This window comes from Lipophrys pholis, assembly GCF_963383615.2.
Source record: "Lipophrys pholis genome assembly, chromosome: 6".
Taxonomy (NCBI): Eukaryota; Metazoa; Chordata; class Actinopteri; order Blenniiformes; family Blenniidae; genus Lipophrys; species Lipophrys pholis.
Genome location: NC_137629.1, coordinates 1,869,815 through 1,890,396, shown reverse-complemented (window position 1 = coordinate 1,890,396; position 20,582 = coordinate 1,869,815). Strand labels below are relative to the sequence as shown.

The 20,582-nt window shown below is 42.4% G+C and overlaps 1 protein-coding gene across 1 annotated transcript; it reads left to right on the top strand.

The window, feature by feature from the left end:
* Positions 1–3,607: 3,607 nt before the first annotated feature.
* qdpra (quinoid dihydropteridine reductase a) lies at positions 3,608–16,842 on the top strand. The gene is made up of 7 exons (XM_080466059.1): positions 3,608–3,786; positions 3,900–3,992; positions 5,093–5,189; positions 6,124–6,264; positions 10,075–10,183; positions 13,187–13,270; positions 15,725–16,842. Exons 1-7 carry the CDS (start codon positions 3,700–3,702, stop codon positions 15,825–15,827), a joined length of 714 nt encoding a protein of 237 aa, XP_080322185.1. The 5' UTR covers positions 3,608–3,699; the 3' UTR covers positions 15,828–16,842.
* The last annotated feature ends 3,740 nt before the right edge of the window (positions 16,843–20,582 follow it).

Genomic DNA, 20,582 nt, shown 5'->3' with positions numbered 1-20,582 from the left:
CACGGGAAGGTGGAGAGCCCACAGGAAGGTGGAGAGCCCATGGGAAGGTGGAGAGCCCACGGGAAGGTGGAGAGCCCACAGGAAGGTGGAGAGCCCACAGGAAGGTGGAGAGCCCATGGGAAGGTGGAGAGCCCACAGGAAGGTGGAGAGCCCATGGGAAGGTGGCGCCCGGATTGGGACATGAACCCTCTACATTGAGATTGAGAGTCTCATGGGATCTCATGGGATACTTTCAAAAATCCCAAAAGGATTTTGTGATAGAGACGCGCATCATGCATACAACTTAAGGGGGAGTAACAAACTGTACCAACCAAAAGTTAGAACTACTTTAAAATCCATGTGAATCTCAGTGGGGGGACTTCTCTTGAGGAATGGTTTAGCCAGGAGCTCAAAGTTTGTTCTGCCATTATCCAATTTAAAAAAAAAAAAGATTGAAGGAAATGTGATGATAAAATATTTGGAAGAGAGAGACCGATGCTGTCGGCTGTGAGCGTTAAGGGAGAGGGGGGGTGAGGGGTCAGAGAGCGTTCCGGCTGCTCGTTGTCTTGCTGTGACCATTTTGTGTTTTACTGATTGTGATGTTGTGTCTTGTGAGGGGGAGTGGGGGGATTGGAATTGTAGAAGCGTTTGTTCCATCCATCTCCTTTTCAAACCATGCACTTGTTTATGTTATGTAAGCTGTATTGTGTGCAGGTTTGAAATAAAATGATTTACTTACTTTACTTACTATGGGCGATTTGAACTGAGCCCCATTTAATACTGCGTCAGTCACTCTGGTGTTAATCAGTCATTGGTGAGATCGCTACCAAGCCCCGCCTCCTCGGGGCGGCTTTCTGCAGCGCCCCCTGCTGCTCACACACACACTGACTACCAGAGAGAGAGAAATCAAGAAGTTAGTTGGCATAAACACATTTCAACAGTATTACAGTTTATTCCTATATTTTATATTGAAAAAAATAATAATAATTATATTGAAAAAAATAATTAACCTTCTTCTTGCTTCCACCAGGGGGGGGGCGGCGCCCTCTATTGACCAGCCGCTACTGGTCTTTAATTTTCCAACAAAACTCGCTCCGTGTAAACAAAACAAACAGGCTCATGAGCCCCAACGCGGCCGTCTGGTGAAGCTAGCTCACGGCGCGACATACAATGACCAATTAGATCTCCAAGCACAGGTTTTACTAACGATTCTCCAATGAGCCAATCTTTCATCTCCAAGTGCCCAAAGTTGCACCCTGTATTTTAGCCTTTAGGCTCCGTTTCCATGACAACAATTTCAAGTGAAAACGCAAAAGATTTTAAGACTTTTTGAGAACGACTCCCAAGGTGAAACTTTTTAAAAATGCTCTGGCGGAAATATTAAAACTGCGCATGCAAATTTACCATGATAAACAGTAGTTCTGCACATGCTCAGATAAACAGTAGTTCTGCACATGCTCAGTAGAGACAATTAAAACAAGGTTTCCTCCATGGTGTGATGACTCCCAGTCCATATTCTCCTGGGACTTGGTAGTTTTATTTTGACAGTCACCTTAATAACAATCCAACTTGGTAGTTTTATTTTGACAGTCACTGTAATAACAATCCAACTTGGTAGTTTTATTTTGACAGTCACTGTAATAACAATCCAACCTGGTAGTTTTATTTTGTGTGAGTGTATGTGTGTGTGTTGTTCTATTACAAAAACAAACAGCACCAACTAGTGGTCTAACATGAAAACTACATCATTTTCAGTGTCACTGCTGTTTCTTGAAGTAATTTTCAGAACGTTTCTGTGTAAATGTGAAACTTTCCTGAAATAAAAGCACAAAAACCAAACACTTCATTTTAGGTCTGCTATCTATAATCTTAAATTTTAACAATTAATATCAACCAATAGAGTTTAGACATTGTCTATTTTCTTCAAACATCTACAAAGACACAGGTGACTGCTTGTAAGCTTGTCTATAGAATGATGCATACAATAATATACTGATGAAATCCTGTATTGATAAATCCTTTCTTTTTACTTCTTTTTACTTTTAGTTCTTTCATTTTACCGGTGTGTAAGATTTCTTGCCTAATAAGTAGAATACACATTTCCAGTGTTAATAATAATCACTATTTGATGTGCTCTACTGTCATGCTGCTTTATTGTAGAGAAATAAAATTGTAGAATATAATGTGAGGTTTATCATTTTAATGATTTCACTCATTTGCTCTCTGCTATTGAATGTAACTTTGTGTGTGTGACTGTGTGATTTAATCAACGTACTCAGAGAGTATATAAAGTCCATGCACTCACACAACATTAATGCTAAAGTTCTGAGCGTGTGGAGTTTATTCCTGCATTTTAAATCCAAATTATATTTCAGTTCAAGAAGTAAGTTTATATTATGCAAAATGATGCTTTGGCTTTTTATGAGTTGTGAAGTTGTGCAAACTGAAGAAGCTGTAGATCAGGAACTGGAGGAGAAAGGAAATAAAGTTCTGGCTAATCTGCTCATTAATCTGAAATCAGAAGAAGTAGAACAGTAAGAGAAAAACACTGAAATGTGGAGTTTTACAGTCTGCAGCTGAAGCAATGTAGGTAGGAGTGTGGCTAGATGTACCTGTAATGTAATTATCTCTGCAGTGCAGGAGGCCTGGCAGCTTGGTACAGTGGAGCCACAATCATAGAGCACACAGCAGTGACGTACACAATAAATCCATCATTTTATGAGGATGAAATGACATTAAAAAGAGGAGTGCATGTTTCCTGCTGCAGATTTTTGCCGACTCGAAGTATCAGGTCACGATCACACGGCCAAAAAGCTGAATTCCAGTTTGCTCATGAAACCACAAAATTATCACCAAAATGACACCCCTCAAAAAGTTGCTTTTGTTTTTTGTCTTTCCTCAGATGAGTAATAACAATACTATTAACTATTTATATAGCACCTTTAGGAACAGTTGTTTCACAAAGTGCTTTACATTAAACAGGATGGATAGACAGATAGATAAGTTCCATCATCTCTCCCAATTGCAAGTTTCACACATGCAAAGATAAAATTCAACCAAACAAAAGTATATATATATATATATATATATATATATTTTTTTTTTTTTTTTTTTTTTTTTTTTTTCCATTATTAATTTTTTAACAAAAAACGAAAATAGGGACAGAAAAAGCCTCTCCCAGAGCCTCCAGCATCCCTTGTAGAAGCCTGTAAAGGCCAAACAACCTGAGAAAGAAAGAGAGAGAGAGAGAGAGAGAGAGAGAGAGAGAGAGAGAGAGAGAGAGAGAGAGAGAGAGAGAGAGAGAGAGAGAGAGAGAGAGAGAGAGAGCGAGAGAGAGACTCTAATTCCCACATGGTTCCGTTTTTGACAATAACAATAATTAATAATTAGAAGTTAACGGTTCACAGATGGTTCAATGAGTTTAGAGACACGCGCATAAAGTTTTAAAATAATTTAATAACTGAAAGTGAAACGTGTTTTATTGGAAACTGTTGTTTCTGATGGTCTTTGAACGCAGCATGAATTCTGCCCACTTGTTGAGCGAGCAGAGAGAAACGCCCCCTTTTCCCATCTTCCTCCTCCTCCTCCTCCTCCGTGTATATCTGCTCTGGTCCTCCTCCTCTTCCTCCTCCTCCGTGTATATCTGCTCTGGTCCTCCTCCTCCGTGTATATCTGCTCCGGTCTTCCTCCCGGTCCTCCTCCTTCAGTCTGCCCGCGGTCATGGCTGCTCCTCAGCGGGTCATCGTGTACGGAGGTCGCGGGGCTCTGGGCTCCAAGTGCGTCCAGCATTTTAAATCCCGAGGCTGGGTGAGTGTGAGCGGGGCTTCTTCCCCCTGAGCCGGCCCGCGCTGCTGGCCCGGGCTGCCGCCGCCTGTCAGCGGCCGTCCCCCGGTGCTCTGACCGCCTGTGTGTCTCCTCAGTGGGTCGCGAGCATCGACATCGGCGCCAACGAGGAGGCGAACGAGAACGTGCTGGTGAAGCTGAGCGAGTCTTTCCCGGAGCAGGCGGGACAGGTGAGCCTCTAACCGACCGGGCCGCGGCTCACAGCGAACCGGAACTACAACTTTAATTTGAAGTCTAAAGTCAGCTGAACGCAGACATGTTCTATTTGTCGTTTTTTATTTAAATTGTAATTGTTTTTCCCTGCTGTTGTTCAGACCTCCCATAAAGCGTGAAAGCTAATGGTGCGTTCAGGAACACTGGGAATTTAGCAAGTCGAGATTCATATTTTAAAAAGTTTCATTTGAAATAATCTGTGTTATTTTTTTTTTAGCGTTTCCCCAAACAGTAAACGTGGATTCTCTTAATTCCATATTTTGAATTATGTTATGTGTTTAACAGGCATGTCTTACAAATCAGTGAAAATATAATTGGGAAAAGGAGAATCGATTCATTATTTCTACACACAATAGATAAATTAACTGATTCGTATCATATTTAAACTTCAATTGGGCTTGTCTGGCCTCCAGTATTAAAACAAATAAAAAACGTTATGTAAAAAAAGTAAATCACGTTGCCTACATCCAGGTTTACTGTTTGAATTATACTTCTGGAGGTGCGTGTGTACCAGAAACATACATTTTGATATTCTTGATTCAACTTTCATAACTTCATGTTTTTGTAGCTCCTATTTTTGAGGTAACTGATGATCAGTTTTTCCCACCCTGAGGCGTGGAACCCCGACGGAGGGACCGGCTGATTCAAATCTGACTGTAAAGCAAAGATGTTCGCTGGAATCCACAGAATCCACATTAACTACCTTTTGTATGTGGAGGTGCTGATTTCAGCTGCAGTCTGACTTCATTCAGTGTGTGTGTGTGTGTGTGTGTGTGTGTGTGTGTGTGTGTGTGTGTGTGTGTGTGTGTGTGTGTGTGTGTGTGTGTGTGTGTGTGTGTGTGTGTGTGTGTGTGTGTGTGTGTGTGTGTGTGTGTGTGTGTGTGTGTGTGTGTGTGTGTGTGTGTGTGTGTGTGTGTGTGTGTGTGTGTGTGTGTGTGTGTGTGTGTGTGTGTGTGTGTGTGTGTGTGTCACGTCTCTCCTCTCAGCCTGAGCTGACGTCACGTTGAGGTTTTTCGATCCGTCAGATCGGTGTGATGGTTTCCGTTGTTTCCTGCAGGTGACGTCCGATGTGGCTCGGTTGCTCGGGGAACAGAAGGTGGACGCCATCTTGTGCGTGGCGGGCGGCTGGGCAGGAGGCAACTGCAGTTCCAAAGGTCAGAGTTCAAACTGTTCTCATGTTTGTTTTTCATGTCAATTATTAATTCTGATGTATTGAAGATGACAGTTTAGGTTCACTTGTGTTTAACTTGGGGGTTTTCTTTCTGTCCAGATAATTGTAGATTCATTTGACTAGTATAGCACTTTTCCACTGCTGGAGCAGCTCCCGATGTGCTTCATACTGCTGATCACATTCACCCATTCAGCACACATTCATCCAGTGGGTGTGGCTGCCATGTGGCGCTCGGTCCACCCAGTGGGAGCAGTTTGAAGTTCAGTGTCGGCTTGATGGGAACCGTGCAGCTTAATGTTTCAGTCATTAAAACATTTAGTGCCTCATCAGTGATTCTAATAATCTGTTAAATTATAACCTGAAAAAACAAACTTTTTCCTCTTCTTGAGGATTTGTTTAAAAAGTGTTTTCCTTCAGTCCTCATCATTGAGTTTTTCATCTTTGGTGTCAGAATAAATCATCCAACCACCTGTAACCAGATTTCTGAATCCTTGGAGTGATTCTGGTTGTTTTCATCAAGAAGCTTTGAGTGAATTAATGTGGAGTTATAAAGTTTGTAGTAATGATGGATGAAGCTCGGGTGACAGAGTCTGTTAGAAACTGAAGCTGATGAGACGGTGCTTCGTTTTCCTCTCGATCTATTTCTGTTCAACCTTTTCCTCTTTAATCTCCATTTAAAAGGTCAGATTTTTACACTGGAACTGTTTTTTATCGTGTTTAAACCAACATAAAAGTCAAGAATTTGCTTTTTTAACATTGAATTATGCGTCGTACAGAAACACTCATGACGCCTTTAAATCTGTTCACATCAGAACTTTCACTATCGTGTCGTTTTCCGCTCTTTGACCACGTTGTTGTCGGATCAGCGCCGGCCCGTGTTTCTCATCCGTCACGACTTCCTGTGGACTCTCTTCCAGACCTGTACAAGAACTCGGACCTGATGTGGAAGCAGAGCGTGTGGACGTCCACCATCTCCAGCCACCTGGCGGCGCTGCACCTGAAGCCGGGCGGCCTGCTGACGTTGGCCGGAGCCAAGGCGGCCCAGTCGGGCACCGGAGGTGAGCCGGGCCCCGCCCCGTGACGAGGTCTGCCCGGCGGCGGCGTGTTTGTGTCCCTCAGTGAACGACGCCGCCGTTTTCTCTCTTTTCATCCAGTTGATCCGTTCATCTTCAGACACCCTGAACAAAGCGCGTTTTATTTTAGGAGCTTTAGGAGCTTTTCTAGCTGATTCTCATATTTTATAAAAAAAAAGAATCTTTATATCTCCGTGTTCTTCCAGCACTTCGGTTCATCTCAGTTTCTTTCAACCAAACAGTCGATCTTTATTTGTAAAACTGCTGTGAGACGAGGAAAATGTCAATATTTACTTGTGAAGGACGGGAACACTAAAGGGAGAAATATATGCTCACACACACACACACACACACACACACACACACACACACACACACACACACACACACACACTTACGATCTTGTTTCATATTTCAGAGTTAAAGCAGCATCCCGTGATTTAACACCAGCTTCGTCTTCTTGCTGGCTGCTGTTTTATCTGACGCAGCCTGAGTTTATTCACAGCAAGTAGAAAAATGAGCTTTAATCACAAATAATTACTTCAACCTGCTGGTTTGAACATTTAACACTTTATCTGAAAGCAGCACTCTGTAATTTGACACCAGCTTCAGATAACGTGGAAACATCTGGAAGTGTAGTTGATCACATTTTAAGGTAGATGATGAAGACAAAATAATGTAAAGAATTTAGTTTGTCATTATTAATGTTATTACTTGCTCACTTCTTGCATAAAGCATTATTCTTTGTGTTAAAATGCAAAGCAATATAAAACAGAGAAACAGGATTTTGAGTTTTGTTAGTACATTTTATTGACTTGGCTTGACGTAACATCTATAAAATACCCTATTTATGAGAAATATTGGAGTTGAAACTGAAGAAATGATAGTAAATAGGATTTAAATGCAGAGTAGAACTGATTGAGTTGATAAAACACTTTATTTTAGGTAACACTGCATACAATGAAAACTAGTTTAAGTGAGTATAATGATCAAATTTGACTGTAAAATTCACACATTGAGTCGTAAACATTTTTTCTTAATAATGGCAGAAACTAAGCATTGAACTAAAATCTAGTTTTAAGTGAGAAAAGTGACGTTTTGCTTGTTTGGAATCGAACCCTCAAGGCGTGACGTCTGTTCTTCTTTTGAGTTTTTAAAATGTGAATAGTTTTTATTTGTGTTGATTGTGGGAGAGTTTAAAGCTTCCAGTCTCGTCGGACATGATGTCGGTCCCATCCATGGCTTCCAGAAAAGCTTTCCTCTAAAGCGAGCCGCCATGTGACGGTTTGAATCCAAAGGCCTGACTCAGCAGTCTGCACAGAGCCGACCGGCTTAGAGAGACGATGACTCAGCACATTGTTCACATGGACAGACACGCTGAGCGAATCCCCTCACACTGTAGACGCGGTTCTCTCAGCCACTTAGTTTCTAATTAAATCGACTTTCTTAATTCTGATTACATCTGAGTTAAGAAATGCAACAAACGGCTTTGAGAAGAAGTCGCACTCGTTTTGATCAAACAAACCAAGAAGGAAAGCAAACGAACGTCTGCAGAATCGGGCTGAACGACTTTGTTGTTCTTAATCAAAGTTTGAGGAAGTGTCACAGAACTCGGCTTCTGGATTTACACTTCCAAACACTGTAACCTTGTTTAAAATCTGATAAAACAACTGAATGTGATTAATTTACCATCAAATTTAATGAGTTTTTAAAACTTTTTTAAAAAAAACTTCAAGTTTTCCACCGAGGCGGTTTTTGTATCTGATTCTATGAAGTTGAACTCCACCAGTATGAGTCCAATCAAGGAGAAATAATCAGCTTGCTCATGTCAAACCGATGCATTTACTCAAAAATACACATTTCTAATCATAAGAACAAATAAAAAATACGCTCCACAATTTTATTAATGTCAAATAGGCTTTTTATAAATTGTTTAATTATGTTTTGTATTGAAACGGTGAAACATCCATCAAGTTTCACAATTAAACTTGGAAAAGCTCATTTATGTCATTTCTAAAGACTCGACTAAATCGAATGACACCTTTTTGTTAAGCTCCTTTAAAATAAAAAATCAGACCAGACAAAAGTAATGGAATTAAATATGAATAAAAATACGTTTAAAACTGACTCGTACAATGAGAATTAGAAATTGTGTTTAATGTTTTGGAAGGAGAAAGTCTTACCAGTCACATGAATTCCTCTGAGTTTTTGACCTTGAAGTCGGAGCGGCTGGGCGACGTCTCCAAGTTAACATGTGACTCGAGTTCCTCCAGAATATTTGACTGCATTCAAACGTGAAGCTCAGAGCAGCTTTTTTAGATCAACGGGATTAAACTGACAAATCCGGAGACTCTCATCCAGTGGAGGGAAAATCAGTCTGACACCAGAAACAACCTTCAAACTCGCCGAGGTTCCAACAGGAAGCGTCCCGGGCCGAGATAACTCAGTGAAAAGTCATGCTTGTTTAGGTATTAAACTGAATCATGAAAGCAACAAGACATTTGTAGTTTGACTCTGATGTCTTTCACTCTGGTTTGCTCTCTGGTCCACTGCTTGGTTATTTAGTTTTTCCAGGTGATGCCAGACATGATTCTTTCCATGGCCTCTTGTGTTGTGGAGTTTCTGATGTCAGGTTTGTTAGGTTCAGTTTCACAGCCATATCTTATCGAGACTTGAGGTTTTCTGCGTCCGGGGATCGGGTCGTCGAGGCCCCTGCCGTCGACTGCCACCCAATCCACATTGCACCCGACCCCTACGGTTGCCTCTGTGGGTGGTGGGCTCACAGGAGGAAGAGAAAGAGGGGCCCGCGTCCTCTCTTCGGGCCGGGCCCGGCCACCAGGCGCTGACATACGAGCCCCAGCCCCAGGGCTGGCTCCAGGGTGGGGCCCCGGCTGCACCTGACCGGGCGACGTCACGCTTCTCTTTAGTTGTTTTTCCATCGGGGCTTGTTGAACTGCTTTTGGTCTGACTCGTCACCTCGGACCAGTTTGCCTTGGGAGACTTTACTGGGGGGGCAAGCCCCCCGACAACGTAGCTCCTACGATCATTATCCCAAGTGGAGGAGTTGAAGTATCTCGGGGTCTTGTTCACGAGTGGGGGGAAGATGGAGCGTGAGATCGACAGGCGGATCGGTGCAGCGTCTGCAGTTCTGCAGTCGCTGTATCGGTCCGTCGTGGTGAAGAAGGAGCGAAGCCAAAAGGCGAGGCTCTGGATTTACCGCTCCATCTTCCTTCCTAACCTCACCTATGGTCATGAGCTTTGGGTCATGACTGAAAGAAGGAGGTCACGGATACAAGCGGCTGAAATGAGTTTCCTCCGCAGGGTGGCTGGACGCCCCCTTAGAGATAGGGTGAGGAGCGATGATCCACTCCAACGTGAGCACTGAGATTTCTGTTATGGGGAGAGACGCCGTGCTTCCGCCCCTCGCTCTGATTGGTCCATGGCTTCCAGCCTGGTTCTGCTTCAGAGAGGCCCAGATGCTCTGCATTCTTTGTGAAGGCTGTTTAGATGTTTGGAGTATTTACTTGTTTCCAGATGCTGAAAATTGGAAACATCCTTCCAAGTAATTTAAGGTTGAACGTTGTTCTTCAGCTTTTCCTGCATCCTTCCAGGACGACGTAACGAGCTGAGCTGCATTTTCCTGAGCTGCTGTTTCAGCATTAACAGTCGAAAGATTCTGTAAATGTTTCGGCCGCTTGACCTCCCTCTGCTAAATCAATGTCGTCGGGGGGGGGGGGGGGGGGTGTTGGTACTTTCTCCGGGGCACTGAAATGATTTTCCATCTGTAATCTGCAGGCATGATCGGATACGGCATGGCTAAAGCTGCTATCCACCAGCTGTGCCAGAGTCTGGCTGCGAAGAACAGCGGGATGCCAGCAGGAGCCGCCGCTGTGGCCATTCTACCGTGAGCACACACACACACACACACACACACACACACACACACACACACAGTTTACCAGATCAATAACCAGGTGATCTCTCAGCCCAACGTTTCACGTGACGACACCTTGACCATTAAAGAAAAGTGATGCATTTCCAATGCAGCAGCAGACGACACGTTGACAACGACGTAGTTGGTCTGCTCGCCCTCGGGAGGGCGCTGTTGCTCATTTTTGTAATGAAACCACACTGACATGTGTGCAAACGATGCGCAGTCACTGCAGGGGGGAATAGCAACCGCCAAAGAAAAGTTCTGCCTTGGGAGGCGGGATATTATAAAGTCGTGGGTACAGTGGTACAGTGGACCAGAACACCAGTGTCGTGTAAACGGAGCCCCAAAGTGATACACTTGTTTTCATTGTCGTGTAAATGAGGCCTCAGACTCCGTTTACACGACAGCTTAGTGTTTTTGTATTTCTGTTTCAGAGAAGTTTTACATTTTGTAGATTCCCGTTTCCATGAAAACGAAGAATATGGTTTTGTACTGAAAACACACACACACACACACACACACACACACAGCAGAGAACAATGAGCTCTAAACATTAACACCAGGAGAACACGGATGTTCTAGTGGACAGACCACCAAGTTGGATTATTATGGTGACTGTCAAAATAAAACCACTGAGTCTACTATAGACTGGGAGTCCTGACTCCACAGAGGAAACTTTTTTCTGATTGGCTCTACTGAGCATGTGCAGAAGCAGCGTTTTAGTGAAGTTGTGTTTTCTCTGTTTCCACGGAGACGGAGTGGAAGCGTTTTCAAAAAGTTCCACCTTGGGAGCCTTACCCCCCCCCCCAGAAAAAAGTTTCTGATTCACGTTCCTGTGGAGGAAAAAAACCATTGTCAGTGTGAACAGCTGCTACCATCAACTGTTCAAGCATAGTGAGCAGTTTTTCACAAAGTGATTTCTGACCAAAAAAAAAAACTTCCCAATGTTTTTCTCTTTATCTCCATGTCGGTTTCTTCAGCTTTCAAACTGTTGATAACAAGTAAAGCAGCTCTGCTGTGAGCCATCAGACCTCTTCATTGTGTGTTTCTGTTTAACGTCCGTGTTCAACCTGCAGTGGAATCGTTGATGACGATGGTTCAGGTGTTCTGAATGTGTTTGGTGGAGGACGACCTTCAGTGTGTCGGGAGACTTTATCTGCCTCCTTCATTGAACCTTGCTCTCCGCTTTGTTTTCTCCCTCGGCCAAAACAAAACTCATGAAAATTACTTCTTAAAATGATCCCTGTGATGTACATGACATCTGAAATAATAAAACTTTAAATTGTGGCTCCAGATTAGTATTTCTTGGCCACAAATTAAAGTTTTATTTCGGATGTCGTGTCTGGGGCTCCACAGTGACGAGAGTCGTTTGTTCAACGTTGGACTCCCTGATTCACAGAGTAAAAGAACCAAGCTTCAGACTGTCAACACCAACATGTATCGTCTGTTTGATTAAAGACTTTTATCACCGCCGCTGGTATTTCTCTGAAGTGTTAATAGAAAAGGGCATTTCTTCTTCTTCTTCTTTCTCCGCGACGAGCTTGAACTTGAAAGAGAAGCTTTATATTTGCTGTAACAGAAGAAATGTGCTGCTTAAAGGCGCCGGCGGCGGAACGATTGAAGATAAATGGCCATTGTGCTGTAAAATGAGCTCTTTGTTGTTCTGGGCGACGATAAGCTGCAGGGGAAAAACAGCGAGCGCTGGAAAACGTGTGAAGGTGTGCGATGGACGAGTGACGCGCGGCGGCTCGTCTGCATCACTTTCTGCACCGTCACCGTGAGGCGCTGTTTTCAGGGGAGGGTCTGGCTGCTGCGCGCTGTTTGGCTGCTTTTCTTCCTCCCAACGTCCTGCTGCCACATCTGGTTAGCATTAGCAGCATGACTTGCAGTTCTGCTGCTGCACACACACACACACACACACACACACACACACACACACACACACACACACACACACACACACACACACACACACACAGGTACACAAAGCTGGAGCTCCACAGAGTAAATATACTGATGTTCTTCCTTTTTCACCTCAAATGAACCAAATGAAGTCATTTTTGTTTTTGCTTTTCATCATGAGTTCATAAATCGCTTTATTCCAAACTGCCATTAACCAGATTATTGAGCATGTTCCTCCTCTAACATCAGATTATAGAGCATCTTCCGCCTCGAACGTCCAGATTATAGAGCGTCTTCTGCCTGGAACGTCCAGATTATGGAGCGTCTTCTTCCTGTAACATCCAGATTCTAGAGCACCGTCCTCCTCTAGCATCCAGATTATAGAGCATCGTCCCCTCTAGCATCCAGATTATAGAGCGTCTTCTTCCTGTAACATCCAGATTCTAGAGCACCGTCCTCCTCTAGCATCCAGATTATAGAGCATCGTCCCCTCTAGCATCCAGATTATAGAGCGTCTTCTTCCTGTAACATCCAGATTATAGAGCACCGTCCTCCTCTAGCATCCAGATTATAGAGCGTATTCCTCTTGTAACATCCAGATTATAGAGCATCTTCCTCCTGTAACATCCAGATTATAGAGCATCTTCCTCCCAGTAATCAATTCTAAGCATCATCACTCGATCTATTAATTTCTGCTCCTGAAGGTTCGAGGATGTTTGAAGAACTTTATGCTGATTGAAGCCACATGTTCTTCAGGTTTTTCTCTCGAGTTAAACTTCATCTGAAGATCCAAAAAGCTCCATACATTTTTTGTGAGGGATTAAAAACGAATTTCTCCTCTGAAGGCAGTGATGATTCACACTGAACGATCAGCACAACAATCACACGGCGGAGCTGCTTCTCCTCACTCATTTTAATATCGGCTGAGCTGCTCCTGGAGTAATAATGAAAACCTGCATTGTTTGCTCTGTGTGTGTGTGTGTGTGGTGGGGGGGGGTGGGGTGGGATGGGGGGGGGGACTGGCTCGCCTCGTCTCTGCTGCAGCTCCTCACTCTGATTATCATTTGGCAGCGTTACCTTGGACACGCCGATGAACAGGAAGTTCATGCCTGACGCAGATTTCGGCTCGTGGACGCCGCTGGAGTTCATCGCAGAGTGAGTGTTGGAGTGTTTCTGCACATGAACGTTCCGCGTCTGTCTGGATCACTTTTATGTTTGAAGCTCCTGACCTGTATTTTTATTTATTTTATGGACTTGATTGCTTTTATTCCAAAGACCCCTCGGTGAAGAGCTGGTGGACGGGAATGTGCAGAAGGACACGTCATCATTACTTAACGATAAGATAAAGATATGAACTAAACCTTCAACACTCATTTTTACATTAAATTAAATGTAGAATTTGCTTATTTTGCTTTTAGATTAAACAGCGTCTATTTTTCTCCGTCTGTCTTCCAATAGACCTTTTAAAGGTCGAGCCAAATAAAATTAGGTCAACAAATAAATCCTCAATCAACTGAAATTGACTGTTTTTATTTTCTTTATTTCATCTAAAATGGTCAGATTTTTCATGTTATTGGCCATTATGTCACTATTGTTGTCTGACAGCTGTTACCTTGCAAAAGAAATGGAAAAAAAGATGATAAATAAAAGAAAATCTTGAAATTTAGAAAACAATAATCAGGATTTCCAGACGAAGACGGAAAGAAAAAGTGTTGCAGAGCAATAAGATAAGCTGATAAGATCACGTTTTAAATAAAGCCTGCCTTTAATCAAGAGATGATTCCTGTTGAGGAAAAGCTCAGGCCAACTAAAGCCTCGGCCCTCAGAGTGAGAATATTTCATATGACCGTTTCATCTTCAGCCCATTTACTTTATGTGTGGATTCACATTCAGGCTGTAATAATCTGGTCCCGGTGTTACGTAGAGTTCTGCATGGCAGCAGCTTGACAGCCTCGGGAACGGGAGCAGCATGCTGGATGTGATCCGTCTGAGAAGTTAAACGTTAAGTCACTTTACTGCCGTTAAAAAATGTCTTGTAACACGGAGGGTTCTAACAACATCACGCGTCGGCAGAAATATCATAAGCATCAGTGATTTGGGGTTTTAGTCTTTGGATATCGAGTTCAATTGATTCAATACTTTATATCCAGGTCTGAATACTTTTGTGTTTATTCACTTTGAGCTTTAGTGATTTTAGTCAAATTAAAACTGCTTTTCATTCAGTGTTCTGAGCAGCAGGTCTGGATTCACTTCTGATGGTCTGGATCTTCATCGGGTCAAACAAAGTGTGTGGATGTTTGATTTGTTGGTTAATCTGCGTCTCTTCACAGGAACTGCAGCCATCGTTTAGTTCTTCATGCTCTAATATCACAGGAACCGTTTCCCTTATTGACGTCAGTTGAAAGTTGCTAGAAATACTTTATGTAGTACCGTTTATGTGCAGTAATGAAAGAATCTGAACACGGATTATAAACAGTTTTACTTTAAATTCATCACATGTATGTTTTTTTGGTTTAGTGTGAAAACCTTCAGGTAAAATGATCCTCAGTGACGTTTGGTCATTTAAACATTGATTGGAATAAGAAATGGATTCAATTATAGAAAACTTAAAAATAAATCAAATTAATTTATGGAGTTCATCGATTTAGATCAATTTATTGATCATGTGTCCTGGATTACAGGAATATAAACTGATCAGATATGTTTGATCCAGTCTGTAATAAATAATAATAATAATAATAATAATAGAGCTGAAATCTCTTAGAAACTCAGATTAAATGATTAAAGTGCATCTGAAGGAATGTGGAGACAGAAAGTTGATTCTGTGTCCGGCTCGGCGCCGGCCAGAGGAGATTAGATGGGATCGGATCCTCTCCGATAATCCCGAGGAAACGGATGAAAGTCTGAAATAGAAACGGCCGGAAATGAAGGACGGAGCAGTTTGTTCTTCACACACTGAAATTCACCAACAACATGTTTCATGACACGATGGATCATCAGTCTGAGAACCGGAGAGGAACATTAATGTTTATAATCTGGATGGTGGAGCGGAAATCTGTGCAGATTATATTCACATAAATTTCACCAATCGGCACAGGGAAGCAGGATTTTTAGTCTGTCTGTCTGTCTGTCTGTCTGTCGGATGCAGGAACACTTCAGGATGTGTGAAGAGGATTTAATCCACTTTGAAGACGATAAAACTTGTAGTGAAAAGTTTTTCTACTGATCACCTGTAAAGTTGCATGATGAGTTTGGATGTTTTATCTTCGTCTTTAATTGGACGACGTTAATTAAATGAGAGCGGCTCCGTCTTGAACTCAGTCGTCTCTTTTAATCAATAATTGAAGCTTTGTTGAATTAATTTTGAGGCCCAGATTCAAATATTTAGATCTTTACGGTTCATGTTTGATGTGTAGAAAGAATCCCAGATATCCTCTCACAGGTTTTATCTCACATCGTAATATATCTTTAGAGGAATATCTCGTTCTCCAGCAACGATGAGACTAAATTTAGAGACAAAGTTTTATTTTAGGATTAAATCTTGCTTGTTGGGTAAAAAGCTGGATGTTCAGAGACGATGTTGAGGTTTTCATCCCTTCTTCCCTGCAGGATGTTCTTCACCTGGGCGTCAGGTGAGAAGCGCCCGGCCTCGGGAAGCCTGATGCAGCTGCTGACGTCTGGAGGGGAAACTCAGGCGGTGGCTGATCAGTAGAGGATGGATGAAGATGGAGGTGGAGGTGGAGGAGGAGAGGAGGCGGGACCTGCCTGCTGAGGTTTACAAACGCAGGCGTCTAGCGCCATCTGGCTGCAGGTTCTCTCACGCGGTTTTGTTTTGAGAGGTGGAGGTTTAATTCCATAATGTCCTGATTGAGACGTGTCAAGTTGCTTCCTGCTCCTAATCCAGCTTTATTCTGGTCAGAACGTGGTGAAGAGGCGCTTCGTGAGTCGTGTTATTACAGCGCTTATGATGTGGAGAAATGCTGAATATTACCAGTTGACAGTTTAACCACAGAGGCTTTATACCCAGATTATAAATCAGTTCAGTGTTCATGTGTCGACATTCAGCCCCTCATGTTTTCTCTCTGCCGTCTTTTCTCAGACAGACAAAATGTTGTAAAGTGGAGTTTGTGGCCTTATTGAGTATCACAGCAGACGGACCCCGCACCTCAAATAATCTGCTTTACCTTGTTTTAGTTGTGTAAAAAATGAACCAGCCAGTCTTAAACATGTAGTTCATCTTCTACCACAGAATCACACACGGATCAGTTAAAGTCTGAAGCAGATCGGAGACGACATGAACCGATCTCCAGGCTGCTTCTCATCATTACCTCTCAAACAAAGTCCCTTAAAGTGACCAAATGACATTTAATGACAATCACCTTGATATTCTGTCAGCTGGTTTCACGTGACCATGGACTGATCCTCCTCCCAGTCGGATACAGAAGAAACGTCCTTGTTCTCTAACCTGGTGTGTCGCTCTCCTGTTCGCTTCACGTCTTTCTTCTGTTCCGTCGCTTTCAGAGTCCAAGTGTCCTTTTGTGTCCGCGGTGTGGAAACGCTGGATTCTTCCTCCCGTTGGTTTTTCTGTCTCGTGTCAAATTCACAATAAACCAGTGAAAATGGAAAAGTCTTTAAGGTTTTCATTCATTACCTGACGCTGCTGTTAGAAATGTGCCCTGATATTTTAATAAAGGTGAGCAAAGTTAGTCAGATCATCTGAAACACAGATTCACGTTTCAGCGTCGGTTTCTAGTTCCTCCTCAGTGAAAACACTGAAATGAAGGATCATCCACATTACAAAGGTCAACGGACGGATAGAAAAGATGTTTTTTAATGTAAACACGGCTAAATTACGTCTTTTTATTGGCAAGCTTCCTGTTGATGCATAAATCTAACTTTATTTTTCCATATTTATATCCGTATATGTTCATTTGTGACATTTCATCTTAATCCCAGCATTAAATAATCTTTAATAATCCCTCCAGGAGCCTCACGGTGCTGCAGAGGTTTGAACTTTGACCTCACCATGGGTGCATAGAAACAGCAAACTAACAAGGAGTACAGCCTTTATTGGTGTGTATTCTTTGTAGTATGATAAAGTGCAGCTTTGCACGAGGAGGAAAAGATGTTGAACTTTTAGTTCAACACGTCTGCAGCCTGGCGGCGCCAATCTGGATGATAAAGACGATTCAGGCTCTTTAGAGTCGCATCTTTTATTTTATTCTGCTGATTTAATAGTGATAATATGGTTAAAGACAAATGCATCCATACACTATGTATTGTTGGTGAATAAATGACTGCTGTTAGAATTTCTGATCAGCAATAATAACATATTTATGTATTTTTTATTTGCTCCAGTTTTTACATTTTCAGTAGCTTTTTTTAAATTCTGCACTTAAATAATGTATTAACTTATTGAAATTGGCAGTTTTTTATTATGATATTGGCTTTATTACATTTAGAACTGTTATGTTGTTGATTGCTACAAGCCAAGTTGGATGAAGCCTGAATAGAAAATTAATGAATTTAAATATTCATTTTAAGAACCTGCTTTGTCCTTGTCAGTGAAAGCTGAAGTTTCCCCAGCTGAGTATTAAAAACAATAATAATAATAATAATAAGAAGAATATCTCTGTGTAGCACTTTTCTAAACACAGTTAGATGTTAAAAGGAATCATTATATATATATATATATATATAAAAGAGAGACAAACATTATCATAACAGGAACTCCGTTAGATCAAATATCTCCAGTTATGATTAGAAACGTCCACGAGATGGCGCTCTTCCACCAGGGTCCGACTGCCTCTCTGCCAGTCAGTGTTTTTCCCTGGAAGTCATATTAATCAAATGGTTGAGTTAACACACACACACACACACACACACACACACACACACACACACACACACACACACAGATCATCCAGGACTTTCACCTTGGAAAATGCAAATCTCCACAGCAGCGACATCTGGGAAGACATCAATTTAAAAAGTTGGATTATGACAAATAGATTATTTTACAGCCACTGAGAATAATGTTGTTGTTGTTGTTGTTGTTGTTGTTGTTTGTTGTTTGTTGTTGTGGGCAGCCACCGGGCCTTCGTCCTGAACTCCCAGAGTTGGTCCGGACCGCCACAGTTCCAGGGGACTGTTGACAAGCTCAGCGCAATAAATCACCACATTGAGGATTAATAGGAAAGAGCAAAGCGCCTCGGCTCACTGTAGCTGATATGTATTTATTCTAGGTGGCGTAGCAATTCATCTCACTGTGTACACCGTGTGTGTGTGTGTGTGTGTGTGTGTGTGTGTGTGTGTGTGTGTGTGTGTGTGTGTGTGTGTGTGTGTGTGTGTGTGTGTGAGGGCCCCCAGGCGGATTCAACACGTCTATGCATACATTACCTCCCATGACGCCGGCACTATGGAGTGATTGCCCACGGGGACGGAGTCAATGTTTATCACAGAAAGCGTTTCAGCTGATCAAAGATTAGCGCTGAGCCGAGCGCGTTGCTCCTGTTTCAGCTGGGCCAGATAACTCGTCACCCGCTGCCACTGATGCTTTTGTTTTGAACAATGTAAACCAAATTATTTGTGTGTCACCAGTCGGCTGCACGCTAAAGAGAATGTATCCAGATTACTCTGAGGGTTGCTTTTCCTCTTCTACACGTGTGATGGTGAGCGCTCACATCAAGGAGGACGAAGCAGCCAAGTCAGTTCAGCTGGAGTTTTCCTTTTCAGATAAATAGATTTCAAATGTGGCGTCAGCCTAAGATGTTATGGAGATAGTTTTCAGTTAGAGTGTTTTACTGCACACGCTCACATGACGTCAGGATTTTTATTAAAACTTCAGTTTGTTAGTGAATTATCCAGCCGTCCATTTGCTGATGAATAAACAACAATTAATATTATTTAATAAAGTTTTTTATTCTGTTCTACAGCATCAAAGTTACAGGCGGACACAGTATTTTTCCCAACAAATTTCACACGAACTGTTGGGATGAAACCGATGTAGAATCTATTGCTGGAAAACTTCCAGCTCATTATTATAGCTACATTTAGTTAATCTATTTATTTAGTTAAGTGAGTTAGTTAGTTAGTTATCCATCACCCTGAAGATGATTTAACAATAAGAGGAAGGTCGTCAGGATCAGTGCTTTTCTTTTAAAATCGGTCTTTTAAGAGTTTTTGAAACATATTTTATTTTTTACCTTCTCTTTGTTATCGATTGTTCTGATGCTGAACATTTAAACTCAGAACGACTGTTTAAGAAGGTTTAAGTCAGATGAGATCAGCAGGATCAAGCGTTTTCCTAATTAAGCTGTTCTTATACCAACACATGAAATAATCTATTTTATTTAAATACATTTAAAATAACATGTCAGCTTTACATTTATATTTGTTTGTATATTTCTAATCTATCCATCTTCTGAACTTTCTTTATCAAACTAAACACTGAAGGGCTGATAAGATGCAGAATCCACTTCCTAAAGGTTCTCCAGCAGTACTAACCGTCCCCATACCTGGACTGACGTCCCAGAAGTGAAGACAGTCTGTCCTCTCTCTCCCTGGCTTGTTTCAGGGTTTAAAAAGTGTGTTGCTCCAAGCAGCCAATCAGAAATCAAACCCTATATAGTGTCATCGGGGGTTTAGCCAATCACAATCAAGGTAGGCCCTCCCTTTGACTCCTCCCACAATTAGGCAGCTCTGCTCTGGCACATGGCACCACGAGAGGAAGTTCTTCCTCCTCTTCCCAAGATGGGCATGTGTGGGCGGAGCCAGTCCAGCTCACACAGACACAGCAGATTCTGACTGCAGCTCCTATGATCCAATATTCAAATGAGGAAAATCAAGGAGGAGTTAGAAACTTAGAATACTGAAGGTTTCTGGACCGACCAGACCAGGAGGAGGAGGAGAACAGGAGGAGGAGGAGGAGAACAGGAGGAGGAGGAGAACAGGAGGAGGAGGAGGAGAACAGGAGGAGGTGGAGGAGAACAGGAGGAGGAGGAGAACCAATTCACAAACTAAATTGTAATTATAGGGACATAAAAATGGAATGAAAACTTAGTCCAGAATGGTTCAGTCACTCTGTGTGAGACACTGATAGGGCGTTTCCACCAACAAGAACCAGGTTCTAGTTCAGTTCTTAAATGAGCACCGCCAGAGAACCGGTTCTCTTTCCACCGTTAACGGAGCCAGTGAGAGCCACGTCATTGCGTCACTCCAGAACGTGGTACGTCACTGATTTCACCAATTTAGCACTGACAGCGCTCATAGAGGAACCAGGAGACGGACTGTAACAGTGGTTTGGTCCGGGTCGCTCCATCTCGTCTGACCTGAACCTCGGATGAAAACATTGAGTCTCCTCGTACCTCTATTGCTGTTTTTTTGACTTCCATCTTGTTTTAGTCTGGAGCCCCGGAGTGGCCATAGATTATATAGATATAATAATAATAATATTAATAATAATAAG

What these genes read in the sequence shown, in the direction of transcription:
- qdpra (XM_080466059.1), top strand. Translation starts at nt 3,700, where the DNA reads ATGGCTGCTCCTCAGCGGGTCATCGTGTACGGAGGTCGCGGGGCTCTG. An exon ending in ATTTTAAATCCCGAGGCTGG is followed by an intron (nt 3,787 to 3,899) that starts GTGAGTGTGAGC and finishes GTGTCTCCTCAG; the next exon opens with TGGGTCGCGAGCATCGACAT. An exon ending in AGGCAACTGCAGTTCCAAAG is followed by an intron (nt 5,190 to 6,123) that starts GTCAGAGTTCAA and finishes ACTCTCTTCCAG; the next exon opens with ACCTGTACAAGAACTCGGAC.